Source organism: Podarcis tiliguerta (assembly GCF_965153285.1).
Source record: "Podarcis tiliguerta genome assembly, chromosome: 2".
NCBI classification, from domain to species: domain Eukaryota; kingdom Metazoa; phylum Chordata; class Lepidosauria; order Squamata; family Lacertidae; genus Podarcis; species Podarcis tiliguerta.
In genome coordinates, this window is record NC_139535.1 from 43860479 (window position 1) to 43887028 (window position 26550).

At 40.0% G+C, this 26550-nt stretch overlaps 1 protein-coding gene across 31 annotated transcripts in view; it reads right to left on the reverse strand.

The window, feature by feature from the left end:
- Nucleotides 1-26550, reverse strand: part of CACNA1D (calcium voltage-gated channel subunit alpha1 D) — a 184070-nt gene that overhangs the window by 100369 nt on the left and 57151 nt on the right. For 18 of the 31 annotated variants that reach the window (XM_083420304.1, XM_083420312.1, XM_083420287.1 and 15 more), the window contains exons 4-8: nucleotides 21838-21977; nucleotides 19938-20080; nucleotides 16989-17141; nucleotides 15249-15445; nucleotides 5993-6096 (exon numbers count right to left, since the gene is read on the reverse strand). In XM_083420304.1, the coding sequence (XP_083276430.1) occupies nucleotides 5993-6096; nucleotides 15249-15445; nucleotides 16989-17141; nucleotides 19938-20080; nucleotides 21838-21977 (737 nt within the window). Of the gene's footprint in view, nucleotides 1-5992; nucleotides 6097-6704; nucleotides 6809-15248; nucleotides 15446-16988; nucleotides 17142-19937; nucleotides 20081-21837; nucleotides 21978-26550 lie in introns of all 31 variants that reach the window. The other 13 variants (XM_083420303.1, XM_083420309.1, XM_083420307.1 and 10 more) reach the window with 2 other exon arrangements.

Consider the following 26550-nt stretch of genomic DNA (forward strand, 5'->3'; position numbering starts at 1 on the left):
CTAATGCTTTGACCAGATAACCTCAGCAAATAAACGGTGTAGGAATTGTCTTGCTGAACAGATCAAAAGGTTGCCAACCAAATATTCCTGGTCAGGCACAACAGTGACAATTCCTGTTCCTTGCACCCTAGTAGAGGTATGTCACTTTTGCATGTGGAGGCTGAATATTTTGTTATCATGACAATAGCCATTAATTTGTTGTCTCCTCACACCTTTTTGAAGCTATCAGCTATCTGTCTGTTTGATAGTGAACATCATCAATTAACTGGTGGTATAAGCTTCAATTATTATAAGAGGGAGAAAAGAAAACATGCCTCTCCACTCCAGAGAGTTCTCTGAAGCAGCTTTCAGTTTAGATTCTTGTAATTAAACTGTTTTTACAGTCTTGCAGTGTGTCAGCTAATTAGAACTGTTTAGCCATTTGGTTTTTAACCAATAATATAAATCAATTTACCAAAGGAATAAACAAAAATATATGCATACTACAAGGCTCTGTGCACTCAGAGCTTAGTAAGAGACCCAGTTTTACATTCATAGCTCACTCCAGGAGGTTTTCCTTTCCTTGTGAAAGCTGCATCAGTGCCTTATGCTCAGCTGAGTGTTAAATTTGAGCAAGAATGTTCACATCCCATCCTAGCTGTTGACTTACTGGGTGGCCTTGACTTTGTAAACTCGGAACACTGCCTCATAGGGTGTTTTGTTTTTTTTAGAATAAATGAGATTAGAAATCTAAAGTACCCTGCACAGTTGTTTGAATTTTATATAAATAATATAGAGAGGGAAATGTCCTAATAATAATAATATTCTAGCACTAAAAATAGGAGTGTTATACATAGGTGTATGGCTATCCTTTGCACCAATCTTTATTCAAAGGACTAAGTCTGGAATGTGCCCCTATAAATGTGCCTCATACTGAGGCTTGCAGGCATAAAGTAATGTTTTGTTGACAGATTCAATTTTATAACTTAAATGCACCTAGAATGTGGAAATAAATTGAAATCAGAATGGGTAAAATATCAAGCATTTTACAGAAGGAAGTACAGACAAATCTGAGTTGACTCAGCAACATTCTCATCTCAAATATGACCAGGGTGGGGTGGGTGGGACTTCAACAGAAATAAAACATTACTTTCAAATGGCTAAAGTCCATACATACAATATCCTAACAAATTTGTCTACTCCAAAACTAGAGTTCTCCAAGTCATCAAAATTGTGCTTAGAACCACTATGTGATAATGAGAAAAGAAATGCATGGCTGTTGACAAAATGAATTACATGAATGATAGCCATCTAACATTTGTGCCCTTCAAATGCTTGGAATATATCCTTTGCTGTCAACAGACTCCTTAATTTAAAATAATATTTACTAAGGGCATTCCCTATTCTTGCAATCTATGTTATCTTAAAATTACATGAAAATTATATTAAAAAATGACCTCCACTTTAAAATCTTGTGGGTTTTTTTAATTATTATTCTTTTAAAAACAATTTCAACATTTCATTCTCACATACTCACCTTTAAAGAAGGCTAGATGTAAAACAAAAGGTCTCTCAAATTATATCTTACCTACATGTACATCATTCTATAAACACGTCAGTCATGCAGTTCACAAACACAACACACGAAATACGAAGATCAAAAACATTAGACACTTTTCAAAATGCTGAGCATAAATCAACAACACAGAAAATAGTCATATCATATGGAAACATCTTCAGCACAGATTCCAGATTTTAGTTCCTAAAATCCAGAGAACTAAATACAGCCATGTTTTTAAGGCACAGGGATTATTTTGGGAGAGCTATTACCTTTTAAATGATCATCACCATTTTGCCTTGTGGAAGTCTGGTTATGTTTTAAAAATGTGCATCTATGCAGACATATGTGTTTATTAATCACATTATATATGACAATATGACTGATTTTATGAGCAGGGTTAAAAGCATATGTGACTACCTACATGTATGTCCCAGGGAAATCTTTCCTAGAAGCCATTCCCTTAAAAAGAAACAAAAAAAACTAAACCTTTTATGTCTCCAAAACTTGGGTGACTTCAATATTTTTCTAATTAATACAGAGATGCAGGAGGCATATTTTACAACGCTCTTGCATCATTTACCTTGGAGATAATCTGTTGCATTAATTACTTCAAGGGGGATAATGCTTATTACCACAGGCATATAGAAAGCCTTATCCTTGTATCTAAGCTAGCAGAATGATAATATTTTTCTCATCAGTTTGAGAGATGCCCTTTATGTATTCAGAGCTTAGGTTTGCCTGAAGCCTTCTATGCATTCTTCACTCAAAATAATAAGGCAATATTCTACTTTCTGGCACCTACAGTCCAAAAATTAATAGGTGATATCCGATGATGTCTGAGAAATGGAATTTTGCTTGTATAATGGAAGTTCCAATTTATCTTCACCACCCTCCAGTCTCTCTCTCACACAACATGTGGCTGAGGGCAGCAGGAGTCAGAAAAAGAAAATAAGGCCCCATTGCAGGAGTGTACACTCACCCACACTAGGTTAGATTTCACTTTATGGTGCAAATTACAGATGTGGTGGGGACTGTTATCTTTAAACTGGAACTATTCTAATTCCAACAGACTGGTAAAACAGTGAAATACAACCTTCTGACTAGCTGCCCTACATTTTGAACATTTATCATAATTACTCAATAATTTTTTTTATTTTCTAAACTAAGAACAAAATGGTATCAGTTTTGGCAACAACCAACTTCTCCTGACCAAGCCCAGCTGAACAGGGAGAACACAAAATAGGTACCAATTAGCACAGTTTGCATTCATTTCAACTGGGTTTGCCCAAGAAGTTTCCAGGGGGGCTTTTCTATTTATCCTCTAATTATATCTAACTATTATTTTTGTCTAGAACTTCGCTTTTTTTTATTGTGAAAAACCCATAGTATCTACCAGCTCAGAGCAGGACAGCTAATAAATGTCCTTTAACAAGAGTCACAGCTTGCATTACTCCATATCCTCTGCAACCATTTAAAAAATATTTTGTTAAGCCTCATGTTCTCTTCTTGGGTGAGTTAGGACATGCAAGTCTTATGCATGGTTAGCTAGTGCATATAGTTCACCTGAATTACTGGGGAAGTGCAGTCATATTTGCAGACTTAGGTTGTGTTCTGTGAGCGGCTCTACGAATGGGAGAGTATGGTGGCCTTGGAAATGTTGGTCTTGAAATAGGTTCAAATTCATGAAGCGCACTAGTAGCCCTAGGTAAGTCACTATTCCTTAGCCTAACCTGCTACATAGGATAATACAAATCCAGTAAGTTAAATCCCACTGAAGTTAACTAATATGTTGAAACCATTGTGACGGCTCATTTACTGCGCAATCCTACACCTCTCTCTCAAAAATTACCGTATATACTCAAGTATTTAAGCAGACTTGTTCAGCACAGTTTTTATGCTGAAAAAGCCCCCCTCGGCTTATACTCGAGTGAGGGTCCTTTCAGGCTGCTCCTTCCTCTGCTGCCACCTTTGCCACTGTCAGCGGCGGTGGAGGAACAAGCAGCCCGAAAGCAGCCCTTTTGGGCTGCTTGTTCTTCCTCTGCCGCTGCCGCCACCACCAGGTTTGTGGTGTGGTGAACCGGCTTATACTCGAGTCAATAAGTTTCCCCAGTTTTTGTGCTAAAATTAGGTGCCTCGGCTTATATTCGGGATGGCTTGCGTATATACAGTAAGTCCCACTGAACCAAATGGGGCTTACTTTGAGGCAACGGGCTACAGCATTGTAGGCTTAAGCATATACTGTTACACTAGGAGAGAAGCACTGATAAAAGATCACAATTCCTCACTACTGCAAGTCTGGAAAACACTTGGCCCTAGACTAGCCAGGCTAACAGCACAGGGTTTAGGTAGATCACTGGTCTGATTTTGTTTAAGGCAGCTACTGTGTAACAAATCAGGGTTTTTTTTTTCTTTATTTCTGTTTGTAAATAGAGATTCTGTCTTTATTCAAAATAGAGATTCTGTCTTTATTCAAAATTTCTAAGCTCACAGTAAAATATATATTTTATATTAAAAATATATAATCAAATATATAAACAAAGGAGGGCACTTTTCAGTATCTTCTTAAAAACATTTTTGCTGTAACATTGTCATTCAATCATAAATCATCTGCGCACACAATAGGAGGACGGGTGACACCAGAAGACTTGCTAGCCTTGTTACATTTATATTTCTACTACAGTACTCAGCTGAAAAGATTATTTGCCATTGAGTTAGCTACACCCTGCATAGGACTGCAAAAACATTCTGTTGTCTACATTTTCTTATTTGTCTGTGGAAAATATGTGTGTACCCATTGTGTAAGCTGCATTGCACAGTTAATGAGGTCAACACAGTTTAGGAAAATACTGCCCAGTTTTAAGTGCGTGAAACAATAAAATTTCTGATAATTGCTGGAACATAGATGACTATGAACTCTAACTTACTGCCTATTGCTGTATCTTCCAGTTTGAATAAAACCCTCTTCAGGTGTTTGGGGGAGAATGCACGTGAGCTCAACGAGGAAAGGGACAGGATTGTGCATGTAAGCCTCACCTCCAATATTCCCGTATGTGCTGGTCCCACTTCAGATGGTCTGAAGCAGGCTGACTCAAACTCAGCCCTCCAGTTGTTTTTGGCCTACAACTCCTATGATCCCTAGCTAACAGGACCAGTGGTCAGGGATGGTGGGAATTGTTGTCTCAAAACATCTGGAGGGCTGAGTTTGAGGAAGCCTGGTCTGAAGGAAGATTCTAAGCACCTCTTGATGAACATCCATTTTCCCTTCAGAAATTCCTGCTCAATTTGGAAAAACCTGAAGTAGAGCCAGCATGTGCAGAGAAATTGGAGGAAAGACCTCCTGTTTAAGCCCCAAATGCCCAAAAAAGGGCTTACCCAAGGCAGAATGCATGAACAAGCTCCCTTGCACCTGAAGAACTACTGACAAGAGTGAATAAAATTATTAAACAACACAACTTGAATTTCAGGTTCTGATTTGAAAGCCTGCATGATACGTTATGGATGCAGACAGTGATGTCAGACTAGCCCTACATCTGTATGCCACAAGCTTATTTGCTTACTATTTGCCATTTGACTAGTAATCACATTCTGTTTAATGCCAGAAGTTTGGGCTGTGGCTATCTGTTTGGGTATTAATCATTTTCAGACAGTCAGACAGGCCTATTCTTCTGCCAATGTTGTTGCCCATGGTGGCTTGGAGAACTGAAGCTGAAATAGGAGAAGTGCTATGGGCTATACTGTGCCCACTTAGTTACATCTCCCTTTATGCAGACACCATAACTGGTGCCATCCTGCCATGCTCTTCTTACAACACAGGTAAGGAGCTTCAAAAACATATGGCGATAGTTTGACAAGCTTTTCCTATTGACAGCTATAGCGATGTTTGCCTACTTGTGACCTTCACAGCCAATTATGAGAGCCAGCTGCATGCACAATGTCCTGGATATTCAATAGCTTTAGGTAAGACATCTCCACCAATATACAGGAGACATCAAAGGATTTGTAAAAAACATACAACCAATGTCAATAGAAGCAGAAAATGTGAAGCACCTGCTAACAGGCATATCCTGCTGGTAGTACACAAAAGATATTGTATGTTTGTTTAGATAAGCTTTTCAAATGCTGAAATTAGGCTTTCAGAAATGGACAACGGCCTTTATCAATATTTTAAAATATATATGCTTACACAGGTGTCATCTTTCGCTCATTGTGTGCAAAATGATGTCTTTAAGGAAGTTAGTACTTCATTTAGTTACTCTTCAGTGATGGGGGGTGTTGGGAACCACTGCAAACACAGGGTGTCATAGACAGGCAGAAACACAAAAGTTCAGACATTCAGAAAAGCAAACACTGGTAAAATGACATGCAGAAAAGCCATCACTGTGAAGCTTGTGCAAACGCATAGGCCATTTCACACACTGCGGTGGAATATACAAGGTTAATCTAACTGCTTACCCACTAAGTACACCAAGAACCAGGTTAAGTACGAAAAATGAGCCAAGAATGATAAGACTAACAAAATAGATCCATGGCCATTCACATCCTATTGCATCATTTACCTGTAAAATGTAAGGAAACATGTTATGATTCAGCTATTCACTACACAGCAGAGTCCTCCTGCAATTGACAGATCACATAGGTATTCAGTGTACCAGCAGTATCCCTCTCACAGCTCCATCCCTTACTTACACTGCAGTTCACCATGATGCCCAATATTGGCAGTACTATAAAAAGACTTCTAAGCTACTTTTGGGATGAAGAAAATGTATAGAAGATCATTTAGGAGCTTTAAAATATCTAAATTACATTTAACCATAGCAATATGCACATTTCAGAACCTATGCCCTATGGGGGTTGATAATTTGTTTAACGGTTTGAGGGGGGGAATTATTGGAATTTAAGGTAGTGGTTAATTAATTACTAAGCACAAGTCTATTATGATCTCTTTGCGTTTTTACATCTGCCTATTATTTTTTCAGGAAATTGCCCTTGCTATTGTACGCTGCATGGCCTCTGAAGGATACATGCTGTTCTAAAACGAAAAATCCCAGTGTTTCATTTTTAAAATCTTATCCCCAATTATTGTGATCTTCTCATAATATACCTATGTGTTCATGGCAACCGAATACAGGACTCTGCTTCTAGGACGAAAAAGGTGTATGCTTACCCGCTCAATACACCAAGAACAAGATTTAGAACGAAAAAAGACCCAAAGATGACGAGACTGACAAAATACACCCATGGCAATTCAAATCCCATAGCATCATTCATCTGTAAGAAACAAGATGATCTTATAGAAACAGTTTAATTTAATTTTGTAATAGCGAACAGTTGGTGAGGAAGAAACACAGATAAGTGACAGAAATGCACCCCCTTGCTCACAATCATCAGGTGAAGAAAAGCAAAATACGACCCATGTATCATCACCATTCCAAAAGCATAATAAAAAATACTGTAAAGCAAGAGAGTTAGAACTCAGCATAACTATACAGCCAAGGTTTTAAATCCCATTTAGAAGACATAGGAGGCAATATGTAGAAAGAAGCTACTAAATGATAACAAAGAGAGACTTTGGCTCAACTGTGGCTCAAGCAAGGCAGTAAAGGGTAAAGTAAAGCACTGGGTTGGGTTACTATGGCAAAGAGGCTCGGGTTTGATATATAAATCTGAATTAAGTTTAAAGTTTCAAAATCTTATTTAATTGTTCAGCTTTCAGTTTTCTACGCATAAAAATCCAGGACTTTAGAAGCTGAAACCCAGACACAAAAATATAAAGCAAATGGGTGATATCCAATGCACTTGTTCTGTTAGCGCAAGGATTTCTGCTTGTGCAACGGAACTTCTCTCTCACACACCTTCCCTGTGCATACACAGTATCCTTCTCAAAGCTGCTCTGGGGGGTTGGAGAAAACGCAAGAACAGATGTACTGTATAGGGAAGCCTTTTAATGTGTAATGTTTAATTATGTTTTTATATAGGTTGGAAGCCTGACCACTGGTCCTGCTAGCTAGGGATGGTGGGAGCTGTAGTCCCAAAATATCTGGAGGGCCAAGTTTGGGGATGCCTGCTTATAACCAATGGGGGCTCATTACCAACCTCAGTTTTGCACCTGCCTTCTAACTTCCAACTCCACGGGGCTATCAGATTCCTTCTCCTTATACATAGTGTCACCCTTGTAGAACTCAGTAGGAAATGAGGATCAATAATATAATTACTTGGCTCTGCCAGTTACTAGCTCTGGCTCCACCTATTGCTTGTCTCCCTGCTGCTCATAACACCACAGCTGACACACCTCTCCTCCATTCCAGCAAAATTTTGTCAATATTTTACAAGTTGTATGTTTCACTATAAATGACAGCTATTCTCTGTATTTTTATTAAGTGTCTAGAAACCTACTGCACTGCCATAAGAAATCTTCATAATTATTAATAACTGTTTTGAAAACGGGGGGGGGGGGGTCTGTCTGTGCCCATCTTTGATTTTTTTTTAAACTAGTAAAAAGGTCAGTTTTTCATATTCATGGTAAATGTGCAGAGAGTCATAATCCACATTCTGATGTTAAAGGACTGAAGGCAGAAAGGATATATTTGCCATTCCAATTCCATTTATAGTCCCAGGTCTAGAAGAAAGTGCTTCAGTCACAGAACTGTTTGCCACCCTTTAGTCAACTAATATTCTTCTTGTTATTTTGTGCATTATTTGTAAACTGGATTTTAAAAGTTCATTTCCAACACTATAAAGACATTCGTATTTGAAAGCAATTGCTTCAGACAGAGGACAAGCAACGAACATTTCTGACTGCCTCTTAGCTTCCTAGGAATTATATCAGTATTTTACTAAATGCCAGATTAAGTACCCTTGCACCTCAGCCTCTTTTACAGCTCTTGCATGGGTAGAAATTATACCTTTCTCACTTGGTTTTGTAACATTTTAATTGGCATTTAAGTTGCTGGTATTTTTATCAGCATCCAGAATAGCCTTGGAAATCAGGGTTTTCTGAAAGAGTGCGAGCTGTTCCAGCAAGCTTTGATATCTGCACAGTAGGTCAGCTGACCCTAGAACAGAGACTTCAAAGCCTTCTGGTCAGCTCCACACTCTTTGGAGGATAACAGGCAGTTTCTGAAAACCTTGCTGGTTTCAAAGACTCTGCTCTGAGATCTCATAGGCTCAGATATCAAGCTGATTTAAAAGGCAATGCCTTTCAAATCTAACAGCTTGCCAGCCAGCAAAACCAGCCCGACTTCTTCCCTATGCTCTTTGGGCTTCAGAACACAACCAGACCACAAGTTCCCTCTTGTCCACAGCATATGTCAAGTGAACAAGGAAGTAGATGTTACAAGAATCATAGCACTACCACCACTCCATGTCTCTTTCGGGCCTCTTCCTGGTAACATGGAATATGGAAAAAAATATGCTGTCACACTGTGTGTTCCTTAATCCCTGCCTCCAACAGCATTGGTTTCCAGTTCTTTTCTGGGCCCAATAAAGGGTGCTCACTTTAGTGTTTAAAGCCCTAAACAAATCAGGCCCCCATATCTGAAAGACCACCTCCTTCTCTGCAGATCATCTGAGGTGCTAAGCTCAGCAGAAGTGGCCATCTTGGTTGTTCCACCACCCTCAGAAGCATGGGGTGTTGTGGCGCCCCGGGAAAGGGCACTCTCTGTGACAACTCCTAAGTTACATAACTCCCTCTCCACAGAGGTGCATTTAGCACCTTCATTATACAGCTTTCAGTGAATCCTGAACACATGTCTCTTTAACCAGAATTCTGAAACTTGAGGTGTATATTTTCAGGACCCACCTTATTTCTCAGGCTCAGCTGGGGGCAGGAGTGCTTCTTTGAGCCTTCTTGCCCCCTGGCTGAGCAAGCCCCACATCCCCTTTACATGTGCAAAGGGCCCGGGGGGGGGTCTTGTTTGCGCTCCTCAGCCAGGAGATGAGAAGACTCTCCCTCTCCCCCGCTGCCTGAGCAAGCACCATGTCCCTCCAGATTGCTCAAGCCAGAGGGACATAGGCCTTGTTGAAGCAGAGGGAGGAACAATCTGTATCACGCTCCGGTGATGCAACTTGTTTCTCCCTCTGCAGTGGTATGAGGGCAGACAGCAACAGCGGTTTCACTCAGCAGTATATCGCTGGTGAAATCAGCACCGCTTCTGAGACCCTCTGCTTCCAGGGTCTGGCTGCCGCTTGCTTTTCACTCAGCGTGCTGGGTGCTCATAGCAGAGGGACTCAGGAGGCGGTTTCACCAGCAATATACCGCTGAGTTAAGCTGTCGTCGCGGTCTGCCCTTAATACCGGTCGTGGGCAATATATCCACACACTGTGTGTTTGCTTTTTTCACTTTTAATAACAGCTGGAGGGGAGGCAGAATCAGGACTGGGTCTATGGTACACAGGGAGGGTTTTCTAAAGCAATTTTCTTCTCTGCCATAGTTCTAACAAAAAGTTCCCTGTTGTGCTGCTGTTTGGAAGGGAAGCTGCCCTTGGCATAAAACTACAGGGTTAACACGACATGCAGCTGGGAACAGGAATATATCACATCACACATATATTCCATATTTCTAGGAAGAGGTGGAGAGAAAAAAATCAAGGAGCATTTCAACATCTAGTTGTACCTCAGTATACACTTTATTGCAAATCTGTGGCAAGTTTCAATTTTGCAGAGTGAAAGCAGAAACCATTCCTAACTTGGCAAACACAATGCCTATCATGCACAAATAAAAGGACATCAATCAGATATCGTGCAAGCACTAGATTTTGGATCCAGACAATTGCCAAATCAATCACATCGACTTTTTATATTCCTAATCTATTATGTGACCTCAGTGTTATAATGGCATCTAATGTTCTTATATGCTATTTTAACTGCCACACACATATTACATTAAATTTTATAAGTCATTTATAGGAAACTTTAAGGAATTAAGTGATAGATTGTTTTTTAAATATGCCATAAAAGCATAATGATGGGCTGTTATACCCAGATCAGGTTACCCAGTTACCTATTGAACTCTGGGAGCCCACAATTTATTGCAGCCAGCTAGCCAATGATTAAACCATATTAAGGGCTCTCAACCTGAGATACAGGATGCAGCAGCTAGAATAAGCAATGATGACTCATCTTCTGATCCAATCCAAGTAGTAATGCATTAGGTGTTAAAGGATCAGCACGTAAATGATAATACTGTATGGTGGCTATAATTAATAGACCACTCTTTGTTAAAGTTGATTAATATTCACTTACTTGAATACATCTTACAGGACTATTTTTAATCATATGAATAGGAAATAGTTGTTTGTCCTGTGCTCAGTAAAAAGCCACCCAAAGCTCTGAATTTCTAGGCTGAAAGTCCTCTCTTCAGATTGTTGATCGAAAGCAGAGTGAGAATAACATTTTAGCTGAGTGAAGCACAATTCACTCAAATGGAGATCATGCTGGATTACATATGTTTCATGCAAACACTGCACTGGGACCTAACACAACTGGGTCCTCTGCAATTAATCACCCTCTAGTGGGTCACATTCACTCCTATTGATGCAGCCCAGAATTGCATTGGCTTTTTTAGCTGCCGCGTCACACTGTTGGCTCATGTCAAGTTTGTGGTCAACCAAGACTCCTAGATCCTTTTCACATGTACTGCTCTCAAGCCAGGTGTCACCCACCTTGTATTTGTGCCTCTCATTTTTTTTGCCCAAGTGCAATACTTTACATTTCTCCCTGTTAAAATTCATCTTGTTTGTTTTGGCCCAGTTCTCTAATCTGTCAAGGTCGTTTTGAAGTGTGATCCTGTCCTCTGGGGTGTTAGCCACCCCTCCCAGTTTGGTGTCATCTGCAAATTTGATCAGGAAATGGGTTGCAATTGGGGGTGGGGGTAAAATCAACCACTCAACTCAAGCCTTAGGGCCCCAGGGACAAAATGTGAGTTTAGACCCCATCCCCTTCACTTTCTCGCATATAGGTAAATGACTGTCTAGTTATTGCAATGACCAAAACAAGGGAAAAGGGAAAAAGCAATTATACACTTAAGGGCAACAGGACCTGGAACTGGATGGCCTAGCTTCCACCAATGCTGAAGTGAAGTGTTGCAATGTACTTCTGAGTACAGAGCATGCAGAAATACCCCTTTCCTTCCAAGATTCCCTGTAACATAAAGGCCCTCTCGCCACACCTACAGAGCCCCTGTGTCTTAATAGCAGGTATTTCACTCGTTTATAACTAATTGGCAGCAGCAGACAAGAATAGCATCAGTGCCAATTGTTTTTGTTGCTGAATATGTAAACACAGGGAGTAGTTATTTTCTGTTTCCATGGGTGGCAGAAGCTACTTTAGAAGTTAATGCCACATGGGGAATAATGGCATTACTTAATTAAATCCCTGTGGGTTGCATAAACACTTAGCATTAGGGCTGTTCTTCTGTCACCTTCAGTGGGAGACTGCCTTTGGTCACAGAAACAATCCTCCATGTATCACAGCACTTTCTACCTTTAATGACAGTTGCCAGCTGTCATTGTGCATGTACATGCTGTACAGCTATATTTTAAATGAAATAGTTCAGCATATGAGGACAATGCATCTCCTCCAAACACTTGACATCAATCTGCTAAACTAGTTCCAACCATAAGAAAGCAGAAATTAAATAAACATACTGAAACATATTGACATTATAAGTTAATCAATAATTTGCTCCAGAATAATTCACTGAATATGTATCTTATTAAGCCAGTTGTTATGAACTGAATCACAAACACTCATTACCAAATAATGCATATATTATAGTAGGTCAAACAGAATGTGGTTGTTGTATCATCACTGGCATGCTAAAAGCAGGTACCCATACCAAATCAATTGTACCTAGGGAGACAAAGCGGATTTGGGTAGATGACACCCTCAGATATAGCCATGATAATTTTCAAGGTCACATCATGGCTTATACTACTTTCAGGAAAAACATTGCATGGCTGAAAACAATGGGTCAATTTGGACACAGACATAGGAGAGAAACAAAGAACCTTTGGTAGCCCAAGGGAGGCATTCGCTTGAGGGGAACCATCCCGGATTGTGTGCCAGTGGAGGGACCAGAGGCGAAAACTGCAAGAGCAATGGATGTGGCTCCAACCTTCATACAGAAGCCTGCATCCCAGCCACACATAAAGTCAAAGGGTTCTACAATCCCACGAACACACAACTTTATATCCTCCACACAGACAAAGCAAGAGGAGTTATTAGAGTTCAAGAACAGTTACAGCAAGGCGTAGTACTTGAGGAGGATATAGGGCAGGGTTGGAAGGAGTTGTGTGTGGCCATTGAGGAGAGGACAATGCCTAGGGAAGAGTTCCCAAAGCTGGAAGGTTACATTTGCCCTCCAGACCTGAGGTTCCCCACTCTACTATATACCAAAATGACGGTAAACAGCTGAGCTGCCAAATACATAACAGCACTGGAACTTTAACAGATAAATTGCTTTCAGCATCAATCCAATTTGGACATTCCATGCATTAAGCTATAGGAAATGAGTTGGATAACAGTATGTAATAGGTTTGATACAGCTATAAGGGATTCAAACAGTACTGCAGTCTAAATCCATGTTTTTGCCATAGTTCCTAGGGTTTTTATGTTTTGTTTTGTTTTGTTTTGCTGTTTGAGCCTTAATAGCAATTCACCCATCAAAAACAGAGATCCAAGATGATTATATGTTTGGTAACCAAGCTCCTTACCTTCAATTTGGTGTACAGTATGTCTAAATACGTCCATTACTTTCAGAGCTCTGACAATTTCCCCAAAAGTAGTCTAAGCCATACTGTGAAGTGATACGTAAACATTGGAAATGACCTTGGATGCCATTTCTGAGGCTGACATCTACCCATGTTTCCTCTGTCACCCTATGCACACGAGTGCCTTCTTTTAACGTGGCAATGCAAAGTAAGACATTTTGTTTGTTGGTTGCATTACTGTTTAGAAAAGTATTCTAGAAGAGCTTGAGTGTCCGGAGATGCCTTGGTCAGAAAACAAGACAGGTAGAAGGGGTGGCTGTGGTGGTTGCGGATAGGGGAAAGAACGGTGTAGGGAAGAGACTTTATCGGAGAAATAAGGGACTCAGACACCTGCAGGCCATCCCATTCTACAGATTCATGGTGGACTAACTACTGTGCCCCCTGGTGTGTTGGTGCTGTTGGTGAAGGGCAGGTTGGTTTACAATTAACTCTCATGCTCTGCAGCATTTAACAAGACTAGAGGGGTGATAGTAGCTGTGGTTAATAAAAGTATGATTTTGCTCACCAGAAAACCACTTTGTCCTAGGTTCAGGTTATGAGGTTCAGGCCATAACTGAAGAAAAATAATGGCTGCTATCACTGTACTACCCAGCCTGCTTGCTCAGTGGCTTCCCTGACTGAGCTATTTTTGGATATGATGTTGGATATTAAGAGGGATTTTATTATTATTATTATTATTATTATTATTATTATTATTATTATTATTTCTTCTTATAATCATCCTTGGACTTTGGGTTGAATACATATTCTACAAACAAATGGAACAACTAATCAGAATTATTTGATTTAGGCTGAAATCCTAAACGATTTAACAAAAGAGTAAGCCCTACTGCACAGTGGGATATACTGTATTTTTCACCCCATAGGATGCACTTTTCCCCCTCCAAAAATGAAGGGGAAATGTGTGTGCGTCCTATGGGGCGAATGCAGGCTTTGCTTTCGCTGAAGCTCTCCAAGCTTCGCGCAGCTCTCCGCAAGGCGCAGGAGCCCTGCGCCTTGCGGAGAGTTGCCTGCATGCCGAAGGCTGGGCGCGCTGAGACTTCGCACAGCTCTCCGCAAGGCGCGGGAGCCCGGCGCCGGGCTCCCACGGCTTGCGGAGAGTTGCCTGTTCTGGGGGCTGGGGTCGGGGGAAGCTCGGGCTTCCCCCGCCCCAGCCCCGCGCCTGGGGGGGAAATAAATTTTTTCCCCTTTATTTCCCCCCCAAAAATCTAGGTGCGCCTTATGGGACAGTGCGTCCTATAGGGCGAAAAATACGGTACTTCTGCATAAATATGCATATAATTGTGCTGTTAACATTTCATAGAATCATAGAATCATAGAATTCATTTAACATTTTGCCATGGATTTACTATTACCTTAGTAGCATTGGTATGCTCAATATGAATACTCATGTGTAGCCACATGAAAGTATAGCACCTGCAACTGAAAGTCTATAGGCATAATTTAAATGGTTAACTAGCACTCCTTATGCAACATCTTCCCAGCAGTGGGCACTACATCAATAGCTAGTAGCTCTAGAAACCTGGGACATGATTCATTGCCCTCTTATAAGGAATCTGAATCAATTTAATCACCAGTTTTGATTATACTTCATAGGCAGCATGCTTGCAAAATGATTTATAAACTCAAAATAATATAAATTTATTTCAACGCATGCCGAAGCGAAACTGAAAGTAAATGAAGCAACTGGGGGGAAATGCTAAATGTCAGCTTTAAAAAAAACATAAAGTACCTTCACAAAAGCAGGTTTTTTAATGAAACATTCGAAAGCACAGAAACACAAAATTTGACTTGCAAAAGTGGAACTTGCATAAAGTTAAATGTACAGAGCACGCATTTAACCTGAAAAGAAAATCCAGTGACAGGAAGAAGAGTATAAGAGGATGCTTCAAAGCAAGGTTATTTTCCTTTACGCACAAGAAGTATCACTGGTGACTTACCCAATATAGCACATCAGTCCATCCTTCCATTGTTATACACTGGAACACAGTTAACATTGCATAGCCAAAATTATCAAAGTTGGTTATGCCTCCATTTGGTCCAGGCCAGCCACCCTTACATTCAGTGCCATTCATGGGACACTGACGTCCACTCCCTGAGAATGCACAAGGTGCAGGATCCTCTTCAGCTAATATATCTAAAAATGGATCAAAAACATTTCAGGGTAAGAAGTTCTCAACATCCGGCTTGGAAAAAGCAGAGCTGTTTTGAAATGGAGTCAGAAAGCAGCTGAGTTCAGAGATTTTACACACACACACACACACACACACACACACACAAACACACACATATGGCTTAGTTTCTGCTGAAAGAAATTAGCAGAAAAATAACTGTAGAAAAGCTTGTGACATATTAATGAGCAAACTAGGAACAGACAATAACTGATCATAAAATGTGTGCAGACCACACTGATTCCTTCTCAGTACTATACTCAAAACTGTGCCTGGGTACAACCTTGGCCTATTTTAAATCTGCACTATGTAGATTCCTGGTGGAAACTCACTTTATTAAGGCAACATCACACACTTTTGTATACATTATCACACTGCTCTACAGTAGTGACACTCTATATCTATGTCAGTAACAGCAGAGGCTGATCCATTAGGGTGAAGAAGGCACTGCCCAACCAACTTCAGTTTGCTCCTATATTTCTTCTAATTTACAACCAGTCCAGTGGGTGACAACTGGCTGTCAGCTTACCCCTCCTTAGTCTAAGCATTGGCCTCGTAGAACACAGCAAGTAGGGGGAGGAGACAAAACTAGAAGTAGCTGTTCCTGCTTCCATTAGCCCTGATTCCACCTGCCACTGACTCTGGCTGCACCTATTGTTAGCCTCCTGGACTTCTGTCCTACCTATCTCAATAGGCAAACACCATCAATGGACTGTAGTCCTTACTTTTCCACAGTTAGAAGAACTAACCAAACATCAGTGAAATTGTGAATGATGTAAACCTAATTCTGAGCAGGCTTGTGGTGATCTGCTCTAGAGTTAGTTGAAACAAAAACAATAGTATATCATGTGTCAGACAGAGCCTGTGGAATGAGAAGTAGATTCCCAGATCTTACTCCTCTTCCACTGCAACTAGCAACCTTGATAAACTGTATTTTTGACTACTAGCGTTCATATTTAGGATGCCCTGTAGCATCTCTAGCCCTGCAGCATCTCTAGATGTCCAGTGTCTCTATTAATCATCTCAATATTGCTTCCTTCTTTTAGTAACAGGGAGCTGCATCAGTCTTATGTGTGGATTAACTTCCAGTCCAACTGCCAATGGTTTTAACATGAGCTTATTTTAATAAAGTAGTAGCTTCCCTGTAGTTCAATCTGAGGTTGACAATGAGGGTGTGTTTGCAAACTGCAATAAAAAAGAAAACAGGCACTGAACACTTCTACTTAGGACATGTGAGGTAGGAAGCTCTCATAGATCTCTTCCAAAGCAAGATCCCACAACAGTCCACCTTGGGTGTTGCAGCAAGCCACAAGTGTCCCAGTTTTCACTGCTTCTGGGTATTGTCCAAACTAGCCCTGGCTACTCTCACTTCTGAATCCTCAATAAAGGTAAATGTGAAGAAGATCAAGGTTAACAATATTTTAAACATTCAGGGGAGTTGTTTTTCAAGCCATGGATTTAAGGCACAACAGTTCTGTTCGAGTTATAAATAGCAGCTTCTTTACTCACCTGAATCATCAAAGAAACATGATTTGTGCATTTTTCCAATAAAAAGTTCCAATCCTATAATAGCATAGATTATGATTACAAATAATACCAAAAGGGCAATATGGAGCAAAGGGACCATGGCTTTTATAATGGAGTTCAGGACAACCTGTAAGCCTGTGAAGCACAAAAAGCACACAGAGAGATATTGATATTGATATTGAAGCACACAGAGATATATTGATACTATTTTGTATAGTCACATAACTAGAAGCAACCCAATACAAGAGGACAAACAGAAGGCCATCTTCATAAAACCCTAGTGCCCTTAGCACAAAATCCTACAGCAGGCATAGGCGAACTCGGCCCTTGAGATATTTTGGGACTACAACTCCTGTCACCCCTGACCACTGGTCCTGTTAGCTAGGGATAATGGGAGTTGTAGTCCCAAAACATCTGGAGGGCTGAGTTTGCCCATGCCTGTCCTACAGCTACAGTCAGAAGTTTGGAGGTATTCCATTAAGAGGATTGTCAAAGGTCAGAATGTTCAGCATTCTTAAAAAAAAAATGTTCTATTTCAAAAGTCTAGCAAAAATCCACCAGGCTCTTTGTATTACAAATTGACAAGCTGACCTATATGTAAGCAGTTAATAAAGTATTAAACAATAGCAAACTATTTTAATATATCCCCAGTCCCTAAGTGGAATACTCAACTACCCAAATTAGACTGAATTATTTTGGGAAACTAACACCTAACACTTAGTGGTTCTTAAATTATGGTGGAAATTTTCAACACCTGGGTTGTAAATCCTTGGGTGGGAAAAGACTTGCAGAGCAATCCTAACCCCTGAGTGGGGTTATGCTGAGACAGAAGTGGCCCTCCAACAGGCTTCTCCTAGTAGGGGTGTATCACCATTGCAGAATAGCCACTGTTGCACCTACCAAAAGTACAGTGCACTGCATGGTGCTGCTGGCACTGACCTCCCCTGGGTAGCCACTGCAAGATTCTGAAACAGGAGAAGCAGGATAGGGCCAGGTAATGGATCTGAAGACAGCACATTTCATCAGGAGGATTACACTCCAGGCCACTCTGCTATGCCAGGTTCAGGCTGGCACTGCCAAAAAGTAAGATTAGCTTCCTGAACACACCTTTAACCCTGGGTGGCACAAGCAGCAGAGTCTTGGTTCAAAATGTGGATCTGCATCATTCATTTCCACCCCACTGCTTCCAGCCAGGGCTCTGCATTGCTCTCTTAAAAAATACTTGGTCAAAGAGAGTATTGCCAGTGTCCAAAGGTACAGTCAAAAAGTACCAGCATAATTTTTAATAAGTGTATGTACTAAGTGAAGATGCCCTTGAGAACAGAAAAACAAGCTTGTTTAAAAAACACACAGACATTCTAATTCTCTTGTCGCTTAAAAAAAAAGAGGGAAGGTCAGCTCTTGCTTGTATCGAGAGAAACGTATGTACAAAATTAGAGATATCAGTCTGTTGGCAGTGAGAGTTTTGCATCTGACCAAAAGGCTTTCTCCCCACTCATGGCATCTTTCCTACAATAGCTTGATCCTCCATTGAAGTAATTTTGCTAAATCTGTACCAATTACCATCATTTCCATGGCAACAGATTATGGTCTAATAAACACAGCATTATGACCTTGCTTCTGGATCAAATGTTAAAAGCAAGAGATGAGAGGGAGAGAGGTTTCATTCAATCCAAAACAACCTCAAAAAAAGAGACAGCAATGAATGGCAATGAAACAGAAAGGATTATATGCAAATCCACATGTCATTTGTGTTGGACTTGCTTGTTTTAGTAGTTCTTCCAGTTTTAGCAGCCCAGCTTTCATTTCCCAGAGCCAGGTTTCCCAAAGTATTTGATATTTACCTCCCCGGCACTCTGCATCAGGTGAATAAATGCCTATGGTTCTTTGAATTTTCTGACACATTTGTATTCTTTTTAATGTTTATTGTTTGGAAATTTGATAATAAAACACATTTTGAAAAGGGCCTGGGGGAGAAAAATGTTTATGAGGTATAATGAAAAAAACAATAATAATAATAATTAAGAACTATGACTCTCAGGAATGTACAAAGGCAAGTGAGGAAGGAATGTCTGTCTTGAATAAGGTGATTCTGCAACACAACAGTATTCTCAGATCCTGTTTATAGGTATATAGGTGCTATATCTTGACTTAATTTCATTTGCATTCCTGAGAATTTGGGTTGGGGGTCAGTGGCAACTTCATAAGCTTATCAAGGAGTCAATGAAGTCAAAAGTTTGGGAAAGTGTGATCTAGAGCAAATGTTTGCATAATATTTCCCTGAGGGCTCCTCCAAAGCTTATTACATGGACTCTTAAACATTAAAAGAAACTTCCTAATGTCAGGAGCTGTTCAACAGTGGACCAAACTACCTCAAGAGGAGCTGGGCTCTCATTCACTGGAGGTATTTAAGGAAAGGCCTAAGGTCCAAATTAGATGTGAAACATGCCTATTGACACCAAAAATAGTAGCCACATATCTAGTTCTCCCTATCTCTTCAGCATGGTCTAGTAGAATTTGCCATATCCTCATGTCATAGCTTGTTTCCACACATCCTAGCAGTAGGAGGAAAACAGAAAATAATCTGAGGTCAGGAACAAGTAGGTTCTACAAGGCCTTACGGAAGGGAACTATACATGGGACTGCCACTTTCAGAGACAGCTGTGTTTTTACTGTAGCATCTAGTTTGGCATTTAATTGATAGGATCAGTCCACAAAATCAATTCCTTTACCCGCTTACTGAACGTTTATCATAGTCACACATACCATCCCGAAACTTTAGTAAACTATTTTGAGTGACATCTCAAAATAGACATTATCAAATTCATCGATAAGGAAGGCAACATCTACTATGTAGTTTCATAGACATGGGGAATCTCATCTCTTCAAGTAAACAATTGCAAGAAAATAATTAAATAGATAATGACTCACTGGGCACTCCTGATACAAGCCGGAGGGGTCGCAACACACGAAAGGCTCTTAGGGCTTTTACATCAAAACCACCTGATTTCCCACTCGAATGGGCACCGTCTTCTTCTTCTTTGGTTAATTGTTCCAAAATTACACTAAACAATCTGGTAAACAAGAAATAAGAGATTTTATCATCTTTGATTTTGCAAGAAACCCAAAGTTGTTGTCCCACCTCCCCAGGAAAATACACCAAAAAACTCCTGAATTATACAGCTGTCAATGTGAGGGGTTTGTGTTTTAAATTACAAAAGAGCAATGATACAATGGTAAAAAGCTTCTGTTGCGGTTTGATAGACTGCTCAGGGTGACTCACATGCTCCACACAGGAGAGCTTTCAACACATACAAATAAAACATCAGATTTCACACCATTCCTTTCTTTATTTCCAGGAAGAAACTTGTTTGTGGGCTTGTGCCACAAAATATTTCACATAGCTTTATGTGCATCTTTCTTATTTAACTATTGCTCACCTCCTGTGATGTCAATGGCCTGCGCATATGCTGAAAACATGAACTGTTCTACTTTGCTGGATGACAGATTCAACTCATGTCCCGGTGGGGGGGGGGGCGTTTCAACAGTTTCCACACAAAAGAGTAATTCAAATCATATTACTTGGAATTCAACCCGATATTTCTAGTTCTACATTTCTGCAGCACGTTCATTGGCTATCATTGCACTATTTTAGTCTAGTTCTCCCTGTTTTGCCCCTTCTGGTTAAACATCCCCAGATTAAGACTGCCAAATAACAAATATTGGGCCTATTCAGCAGGCTGATAAAGAATACTGAGGTAATTAATTTCTGTCCAACAATGATTGAGTCTGACATCTTCACATGGCTCTTATCAAAGTGAACAAACTCGGGGGGAATTCTGAGAGCTTTTTAATGCTTTTCTATGGCTAAGATCACATTTCCCCCACAATAAAATGCTTTGTTTCTTTAAAGAAACATTTGTGCACAAACTCTTCAGTTTTCATAAGGACCACAAATACAATACCCACCTGCCCCACTTTACAGAGAAGAGTGTTCTATCTGAAGGGCTGTCAGAAGACAGGCCTCTATTTAAAGGTGTCCTCTGTTTTAAGAACAGTCAATTCAGGTGTGGTTTAAAGGTAAAGCGTCACAAGAAAGAAAAGCAGAAAGGTCTTGAAGTTGCCCATCAACAGTTAGTTTGCTTACCGGGTGCTAATAAGGCATGTACGTCACCTAGTCATAGCGTTCCCCCACTATAGTGATGTTGCATTTCTACTTAAATTATGAAGGTTATTTTCAAATTGGCAGATATACATATAAAACGGCATATGAATATTTTATGCAAATCTGTCTCCTCTTTTTGACACTGTGTAACTTGACACCCTAGACCCAAGAGAACTCAACACAATAAAGCACAGTTGTATTACAGTAAAAATTGAGAACAGTGAAACCACTATATAAACAAAGTTTACAAAAAAAAACCCTACCCATAGATAACAAAGTTCAAGCTCTTGTGCTGATTGTACCTCATGGTACACACATGATTCTCTGCAGAAACTATACTTCTGTATAGGGAAAAATTAGCATATTAACGAGCCCTAAACTTATTAAATTTTCTGGCTGCTGACTCAGTGGGAATACAACAGCTTATTGGAATACAACAAGAGCTTACTGTATAAACATCACATTTCCAGGGGGTGCGGGGTGGGGAGTGTATGTGAGCAGAGCTATCAAGCATTTGACAACCATGTTGATGTCTAGGAAAAGTGAAGAAGATTATTTATGACGTCACTAGTGTAGAAACAGGCATACATACAAAACGAGGCAATGTTTTCAAGCATTTTAATATATTGAAACTTTATATATTGAAACTTTAAAAATCAGACTTACCCTACAATTACTATTACAAAATCCAGTAAATTCCATCCATTTCTAACATATGCATTGGGATGTAATAATAATCCATATGCTATAATCTTCAAAAATGTTTCAACTGTAAAAATTATCAGGAAGGCATATTCTACTTGTTCCTGTAAAAGAAATGAATTAAAATGGCAATCATTAATAGGAAACCAAAGTTCTATTTTGTTTATTTAAAACATTTATGGACTGCATCTCCAGAATGCTTGATGCATGTTAACAATGAATAATAACCAATGCAATAATATCCATGTAAATTTATATCACTATTTACTAGTCAGAGGACCAAACACAATGCTCAGCAACATAAACCCATACACGATATATTAATAAACTTAAGAGGAATTTTTAAGAGGGAGCTGGCGTTTGTCTGCAGACAGCTTCCGGGTCATGTGGTCAGCATGACTAAGCCGCTTCTGGCGAACCAGAGCAGCACACAGAAACGCCATTTACCTTCCCGCCGGAGCGGTATCTATTTATCTACTTGCACTTTTATGTGCTTTTGAACTGCTAGGTGGGCAGGAGCTGGGACCAAACAACGGGAGCTCACCCCGTCGCAGGGATTTGAACCGCCGACTTTCTGACCGGAAAGCCCTAGGCTCCGTGGTTTAGACCACAGCACCACACGCATCCCTAGTGCAAGTTACTTTCTTTCTAATCCAATCAGCATGGCCAAAGGTCAGGAGGGATTATGGGAACTGTAGTCCAACAACCATGAGAAGGCCACAGGTTCCCCTGCTTGCTGTTGTAGATAGTTTGTGAAGACACAGCCCTATATTAAAACACGGTTTGCGGATAAACAAGTGCTGTGATGCAGCATACGAACAACATTGCCAGCACAACACCACCAAGCCTGATATCAAGCCAGCACGGCAACACCGTAATGACAGTGTAGGAAATTGATACCTCAACACAAATATTTAGAAAACGCGTGTAAGATATTTATTTTCATTTAATTGAATTAACGTTTTTCTGCACTCTGGTCCAGTAATAGAAGTCTCCCCAGTAACAATGGCTTCCATTTACATTTCACTGGCAAAGGACACTGAACTGAAATTCTGGCATCAACTGAACTCTAACCACAAATTAATATGAGTAGAATTACTGAATAGAATAGTGACTAGTCAAGTAAATGATTACAACACATTACACCAACATTGCCCCATCCTAAAACCCTGTTTCACATGGGGCGTTGTTGATTTTTAAAAAATGGCATGAAACATCACAGCCCATATAAAAAAATTAGTTCAGTAGTGGCAGCATAGAAGAAAGAAGACTAGACCATTCATTTTCTCATTTTCTCTCTCCCTCTCTGTGAAATTCTACACTTTTAAAAGGGATTTTCACCTGAAAATGTTCCTTATGTCAAGTGTGGCATGCTACAGGCAACTTGTAAGACCCATAGCATCTCCATTAAGCATTTTGAACTAGCTCTCATTTTGTCCACAAGACACAGACTGTCAAACCATTCACACTTCCAGTCAGGAATATCTGCTCCTTACCTTAATCTACCTTCCCACTGCCCAACAATACTTGAATACCATTGCTTTAACAGTCCATTTAGGTTAAAGATTTGGAACAGGGTCGTGGTGTTTCTTGGTAGCACTTGGTACATGCATGTATGTATGTTTTGCCCCACAGGGTATAAGCAACATGAGAAGGACATCTTTAGTTGAGAAAGCAGTGCAACAGACCCATCCTCCAGCTGGGATTGAGGATCATCCAGTCTAATGGAGTGATTAGCAACTAGATTGGTTTTATTAATTTTTTTTTACTTGTAAATTGCCCTGTTAACTTTTATGTGGCGCTACATAAATAGCTTAAATCGTGTGTATTTAAGTGTGGGCCAATCTAGGGTGCAGCATCAGGAGAAGCAATTGCATGTTCAGAGCAATGAAACATTGAGGGAAACAGTCCCCTAGGGCTATTTATGTTTGCTCTCTCTACCTCAACCTGATTCTTCTGCCAGTATAAGAATAAAGGCTGTGCTAGGGGAGAAGGATGCTCCTTGCAAATTTCCAGGAGGTAAAAGATTACAGGGATGCAAGGCATTTACCCAGGATTCGTGTTTCCTTTGGAAATGAGGCACAGTGCAGACTGTGGTGTCTTTATGATATAAGGTGTATTTACACACACATAGCTACAGCCTTGGATTCAAGAAGAAATCAGCCATGGCTTTCTCTCTGCCTTTCCGGCCTGCAGCCTTTTTGCATCCAGCTTCTGGCTCACACAACTCTTTGCCTGTAACCTCTCTACTCTAAACACTGGCTTTATCTGCTGAGGGAGCCCCACCCATCCAATTGCTGTCTCTCACGCTTGTTCCTTTGTTTGCTTACTGGCCCATCACTAAGGAGATCAACTCAACAGAGGAAGCTAGTGGTTAATTGCTGGTATAGCACTTGTGTCATATGACGTTTTCAGAAACACAATACTTTTCAGCAGAAGTGGTTCACACCATCAGCTATGAATAATGACATCACAAAGGCACCTGTGTCTCCTCAACACAAAGAGCAGTATTTCATCTCTACTACCAAACATTCGAGCTCCAGGGCCACAAAGAGGCAACCAATATTGCAGCAATCAAATATTTTCAGCGGGCTAGGAATTCAGTACATGCCACCAACAAATTAGTATATCAGAAGTTCTTGAGGCCTCACAAAACACACACCAGCTTTTTTTGATCCCCCAGAGTTCCTGTAACAATCCAAAAGAAGAGACGCCACTGACCCTAATCTATGGAGTAAATATTGTTATTCTAGTGCCTATATACTGCTATTTAATAATTTGTCACAAGATATTAAAACCTCATTTTCATAGCAGAGGGATGGGCTTGCTTCCTTCTTATAAGCAAATCAGCTTAGCAGAAACTGAGTCCTCAGTAAGAAATCTTTTCCCCCCAGGCAGATGGTGCACATTAGTCATCATTTATCTTTGTATTTTCAAAATCTTCAAAGAAAATATGCAAAGCTGTGACTACATGAAGTAAGCACTGAAAGTGTGTTAAGAAGTTTCACAAAAACGGTTTTGAAATAAAATATGGATAGCTTGCAAAAAATATTTAAATTATAATGTTATACATTAAGGGTCCTCTCCCTCTAAATTTATCTGCTGCAAGGACATCTTAGAGCTGGATTAATTTGCTACATTTTTTAAGTTCAACAACTTCATTCATAAAGTACTAATTTTCCAAATCCATGAATGAAGATGGGAAATCCTTAAGAGGAGTAATTCGTCTAAGGGAAAAAGTCAGCCTCCTAAACTTTCTTATCCCAATGGGTGCAAAACAGTATGCATGAGAATGTGCTTGTGGTATATTTTATTTTTATGATTAATATTTTTAAAAACCCATAGCTTTAAAGCAGAGCAGTGAGGCTCAACAAAGTATAGCAATACTGGAATTGTCTACAATTGCAATGATTAAACAGTTACATCACCTATCACTTAATGTTTAATTCAGTGGTGTGTGCTGGATTTGCACGCAATATTCCTTCTTACAAAATATTCTCCAACTTACTTGGATAAATTGGATAACTCACTCTTCTGGGTGGTACAAGCCAGGGCCATACAGGGTAGTGATAGACCTATCTGTGGTCTACTGTGACCAATTTGCAAAACATTTCCATCTGCTCTGACGGATATTAAGCAGAGGGACATTTCTGCCCAATTATTACTGAATTTGTCACTGTGTATCAGAACAAAAGGCATATTAACTGGCAATCTACTCACTCTTGACAAATGAGACAACCTGCCTATGAATTTCTGCTGTCAAAGGACAGTTTGAAATTCTTTGTTCTAAAATGGCTCTCATCCTGAGTTGTATAATTATTATACTTGTTCACTGTTTTAAAAATTACTAAATGCTTTGCTTAAAATTTCACCTAATCCAGGTGTTTGCTTAATACCTTTTATAAAAATGCTGTGTTTCTTAATAAAAAAATCACTGTGTCCAGATGATCGCATAGTGATTAAAAATATATTTGTAAATTGCTGTAACCCACCCGGGGAGGATGATGGGTACAAAATAACTACATCAAGAAGAAGAAGAAGAACAGCAGACATAAGAACTTGAGAAGAACCTGTTGCATCAGCCCAATGGCCCAACAATATTTCCTGAACAAATTCCTACACAACCTTAAAGCTATTTCCAATTTTAATAAATATTCTCCCCCAAGTAATAATTCATAAAATCACTGTATCACATTACCTCAGGAAGAATAAAAGTTGTGGGTTATACCTGGCCTTTTGCCCTGGCCTATGTAGCCCTGTGCAACTCACCCACAAGCCACTCTCTTCAGGTAAAGTAGAAATCTTCCTAATGCACAGGCAAGCTGCACAACCAGTTACAACACTGGCTGCCATTTTGAAATTACGAATAGTTCTCTACTTGAGCTTCACAGGGTGCCCCTAAATATGTACCAAGCTTTGTGCTTTTAGCATAGTATTGCAACTTCTTTTTTTGTTAAACCGGTGTTAATAACATAAAAAGAGCCTGCTAGATCAGGCCAATTGCTAACCAGCATCCAGCATACAGTGCAATATTCCTCAGATGAAAATCCTCAACTCCTCGTTTTTGTCCCCTGCCCCACAGAGCATTTCCACCATCACTACACCAACTAGACATAGCAAACACACACACCCCACCGCCCTGAGAAAACCCCTTAATCACAATTTTATTTTTATTCT